This window comes from Oncorhynchus clarkii, chromosome 17 (genome assembly GCF_045791955.1).
Source record: "Oncorhynchus clarkii lewisi isolate Uvic-CL-2024 chromosome 17, UVic_Ocla_1.0, whole genome shotgun sequence".
Taxonomy (NCBI): Eukaryota; Metazoa; Chordata; class Actinopteri; order Salmoniformes; family Salmonidae; genus Oncorhynchus; species Oncorhynchus clarkii.
Window position 1 is genome coordinate 9760487 of NC_092163.1, and position 5074 is coordinate 9765560.

Genomic DNA, 5074 nt, shown 5'->3' on the forward strand with positions numbered 1-5074 from the left:
ACGCATGGTGCTGTGACCGGGGAGGTGTTTCACTCTAGTACGTCTCGACTTGTTTATTTCCGTTGCAGAAAGGAAGTAGCTCGTTGGGTCTTGTGGAGGTGACCGAATGGCAGATTTATTCTGTCAATCTTGAATTAGTTCTCTCCCAGGGTCGTAGGAAACACCGATTATTTTATTTTCATTGTGAAAAAATACCGTTAGCACCATGGGAGCTCACCTCGCGCGGCGGTATATCACCGAGACGGAGACCGAGCCTGACCCTGCGAAACCGTTTGGCTTTGACCCCGAATTCGGATTCGGCGAGAGGAAAGAGAGAGGTGTGTATTGTTGAGACTGTTTTGGTCTGATCGTGTGACCGTACAGGAGGAGTATGCTTGCAAAGTGTCTGCTGGTGGACTCATGTCATGTCCATGGAAAGTAAAGTCCGCTAGCAAGCTAACTGCAACTAGTAGTGGCTAGCTAACGTTACCCAAATTTGGCTAGCATGATATGTTCCCTATTAAATATAACTTGAGTATTTCGCCCCCTTTCCATTCGTGTAAAGTGTTTATATTTTAATTAATAAAACTGTCAGTTCAGACAGCAAAATGGTTGTGAACAGATATTCCCCGTCCTGTCAAATTCAGTTCCCGGGTGCATCTCAATAATCCAATGTTTAACTCTCCTCGTCTCCTTTCCTTACTCTGTGAAAGAGTAGTTGCTTGCCAACAGTACACGCGTTCCTTGCATACATATAATGCATTACGGAACATGCAAGGCTACACTTATACACATCTCAGACATAGCCTACTCCTTTCTTTGTTGACAATTTTAATTTTGTGTGTGTCCCCAGTAGTAGAGATGATGGCTCCCCGCCTGGTAGAGATGGTGTAACATGTTATCTTGTCCCCCTGGTAGAGATGATTGCCCCCCCCCATTAACCCCTGGTGTAACATGTTATCTTGTCCCCCTGGTAGAGATGGTGTAACATGTTATCTTGTCCCCCTGGTAGAGATGGTGTAACATGTTATCTTGTCCCCCTGGTAGAGATGGTGGCCTCCCCCATTAACTCCTGGTGTAACATGTTATCTTGTCCCCCTGGTAGAGATGGTCTAACATGTTATCTTGTCCCCCTGGTAGAGATGGTGGCCTCCCCCATTAACCCCTGGTGTAACATGTTGTCCCCCTGGTAGAGATGGTGGCCTCCCAGGCTCAGATGAACCTGGCCCAGGTCCCTGTACTCCAGAGGGACTACTGCGCCCACCACCTCATCAAGCTCATGAAGTGTAAGAGGGACAACTGGCCCAACTTCCTGGCCTGTAAACACGAGAGACACGACTGGGACTACTGCGAGCACCAGGAGTAAGTATCTGCATGGTTCTAGGTGCAGGTATCTGCCTGGTTCTAGGTGCAGGTATCTGCCTGGTTCTAGGTGCAGGTATCTGCCTGGTTCTAGGTGTAGGTATCTGCCTGGTTCTAGGTGCAGGTATCTGCCTGGTTCTAGGTGTAGGTCGAGGTTTAGCAGCACATGGAGTTTGTTTCCTGGACACATTTTATGGTTGCATCCCAGCCAGGGTTTTGAGTTTAAATCCCACCGGGGTCATGTCCAATGTTCCCTGTTTAAATCCCACTGGGGTCATGTCCAATGTTCCCTGTTTAAATCCCACTGGGGTCATGTCCAATGTTCCCTGTTTAAATCCCACTGGGGTCATGTCCAATGTTCCCTGTTTAAATCCCACTGGGGTCATGTCCAATGTTCCCTGTTTAAATCCCACTGGGGTCATGTCCAATGTTCCCTGTTTAAATCCCATTGGGGCCATGTCCAATGTTCCCTGTTTAAATCCCACTGGGGTCATGTCCAATGTACCCTGTTTAAATCCCACTGGGGTCATGTCCAATGTTCCCTGTTTAAATCCCACTGGGGTCATGTCCAATGTACCCTGTTTAAATCCCACTGGGGTCATGTCCAATGTTCCCTGTTTAAATCCCATTGGGGCCATGTCCAATGTTCCCTGTTTAAATCCCACTGGGGTCATGTCCAATGTTCCCTGTTTAAATCCCACTGGGGTCATGTCCAATGTTCCCTGTTTAAATCCCACTGGGGTCATGTCCAATGTTCCCTGTTTAAATCCCACTGGGGTCATGTCCAATGTTCCCTGTTTAAATCCCACTGGGGTCATGTCCAATGTTCCCTGTTTAAATCCCATTGGGGTCATGTCCACTGAGCAAGTCAGGTCTTGTGAGCAGAAACTTGAACTTTCTGTGCAACTTCCTGTTTACAGTGAACACTGAGGCTGTACCATCAGTTTTAGACTGTAACCAATAGGCTGTGCCATCAGTTTTAGACCGTAACCAATAGGCTGTACCATCAGTTTTAGACAGTAACCAATAGGCTGTACCATCAGTTTTAGACAGTAACCAATAGGCTATACCATCAGTTTTAGACAGTAACCAATAGGCTGTACCATCAGTTTTAGACAGTAACCAATAGGCTGTACCATCTGTTTTAGACAGTAACCAATAGGCTGTACCATCAGTTTTAGACAGTAACCAATAGGCTGTACCATCAGTTTTAGACAGTAACCAATAGGCTGTACCATCAGTTTTAGACCGTAACCAATAGGCTGTACCATCAGTTTTAGACAGTAACCAATAGGCTGTACCATCAGTTTTAGACAGTAACCAATAGGCTGTACCATCAGTTTTAGACAGTAACCAATAGGCTGTACCATCAGTTTTAGACCGTAACCAATAGGCTGTACCATCAGTTTTAGACAGTAACCAATAGGCTGTACCATCAGTTTTAGACAGTAGGCTATTTGGCATAATGTACTCCTATCAGAGTGGCCTACCAATAGAGAAAATCCCAGAACATTTTCACATGGAAATAGCCTTTGATTTCTATCATGTAACCTATAGGTGCGGTTCAATGCAGGCCTACAGTAACCTATAGGTGGGGTTCAATGCAGGCCTACAGTAACCTATAGGTGGGGTTCAATGCAGGCCTACTGTAACCTATAGGTGGGGTTCAATGCAGGCCTACAGTAACCTATAGGTGGGGTTCAATGCAGGCCTACAGTAACCTATAGGTGGGGTTCAATGCAGGCCTACTGTAACCTATAGGTGGGGTTCAATGCAGGCCTACAGTAACCTATAGGTGGTGTTCAATGCAGGCCTACAGTAACCTATAGGTGGGGTTCAATGCAGGCCTACAGTAACCTATAGGTGGGGTTCAATGCAGGCCTACAGTAACCTATAGGTGGGGTTCAATGCAGGCCTACAGTAACCTATAGGTGGTGTTCAATGCAGGCCTACAGTAACCTATAGGTGGGGTTCAATGCAGGCCTACAGTAACCTATAGGTGGGGTTCAATGCAGGCCTACTGTAACCTATAGGTGGGGTTCAATGCAGGCCTACATTCCATGAGACTGGCTCTGCCTTCAACAAAATCAGACTCAATCTTGCATTGAAAAGGGTCTGATAAGTTGATTCAATCAGAGACAGAAACGTTGATCTATATAGTGCAAACTAATGGGTGTGAAGTCCAATCTCTTGAGTCTGTGCAGGCTGCCATTTCTTCTGCTCTGCTGTCCTGGAGGTGGTGAGTGGCCGCGCACAGCTTAGAGGGAACAGGAAGTTGGCTTGACAGTTGTCATGTGGCTTTCGATTAAAGCCCCTCTCTTCTCTCTCTCTCTGTGTGTGTGTGTGTGCAGCTACGTGATGCGTATGAAGGAGTATGAGCGGGAGCGACGGCTGCAGATGAGGAAGAAGAGGGTGGAGGAAGCCCAGGCAGCTTGAGCATCATCATCGTCATCATGACCTCTAACCCCTCTGTGTACATACCTGCTGCTCTCCACAATAAAGAGCTCCACGACTCTAGCCATCTGTCTCTTTGTTTGTTTCCTGGTACGTTACGAGCCTGGGAACCACACAGGAACCAACGTGGAGAGACCGACCCCAATTTGTCCAATAGAAATGCTTGTTTTTGTTGAATACACCCCAGGTAGCAGGAGGGGTGTGCATCAGAGCAGGGTCTGAGCCAGCTATCCGACAGTGGGGTTGTCGACAATGCAGTTTTTAAAAGGCGATGTTCCCGTGTTTGTAGTAGAGATCTCATTCACGGTGAACATGTCGGCTCTATCGGAAAATAGTCTTTAAAAGCGGCATTGTCAACAACCCGCGGTCTAACATTTAGGCCTGGATTCCAATCAGATCGCGTGTCAACCAGCGTTGGCCGGATCCACATAGCTGATGTTTCCACGGTGTTGGAGGTGTAGCTGCAGTAGGAGCTGACGAATCAGATAGGCTGCTATTGACAAACCCCTTATCTGTGCTGTGTTAGAAGTTCAAAAGAGTGTAGGGTCAGGGATAATGACTATCTCAAATGATGTTGATGTTAGGCTATTGTATGTTTTCATTTGAATGGGGGTTTTCTGCCTACCAAGTCTAATTCAAGTGTTTGAACTTTAACACGGCTGAATGGGATTTTGTCTTATCCAATGGCCTTGTCCGTGAGAACCGGTCTTATCACACGGAGCTGCTTGGGGATTTGACCGCTCTGACTCCGCCCAGACATCAGCTGTCACCAGTTAATGCTGATCTGAGTGAATCAAGATTAGTTTGTTTCTTTATCACTAGTCCTGCCTGTGCTACGTTCAACGGGATGAAAAGCTAGTCCAGGGCTGAGCAGAACTACTGATCTAGGATCAGGTTAGCCTTTTATTTCATAATGATAAGAGGGGAGCTGATCCTAGATCAACTTTGTCTGGTCATTCAGGATGACATCTTTCCCTCTGCAATCTAGATCCATCAACTGATTAATTTAGTTTCGCATTCCGTCCCTATCACAGGCTGGGTTTAGACAGGCAGCCCAATTCTGATTTCTCACTCATTTGTGATTTGAGCAATCAGATCTGAGATTGGTCAAAAGACCAATTTGTGGGGTGGGATCACAATTGGTCTGCCTGTGTAAACGCAGCCTTAGATGTGTTCTATCTCCAGTGTGGTAACAGTGGTGTGTATTAGTCTCCAGTCTAGTAACAGTAGTCTAGATGAGATGTTTTTTAAACTGAATGTCTTCTAATGAAAGTTCCAA

The 5074-nt window shown here is 46.4% G+C and overlaps 1 protein-coding gene across 1 annotated transcript; it reads left to right on the forward strand.

The window, feature by feature from the left end:
- Window positions 1–45: 45 nt before the first annotated feature.
- LOC139369553 (NADH dehydrogenase [ubiquinone] 1 beta subcomplex subunit 7-like) lies at window positions 46–3858 on the forward strand. Its single transcript, XM_071108798.1, has 3 exons — window positions 46–317; window positions 1173–1341; window positions 3693–3858. Exons 1-3 carry the CDS (start codon window positions 206–208, stop codon window positions 3775–3777), a joined length of 366 nt encoding a protein of 121 aa, XP_070964899.1. The 5' UTR covers window positions 46–205; the 3' UTR covers window positions 3778–3858.
- The last annotated feature ends 1216 nt before the right edge of the window (window positions 3859–5074 follow it).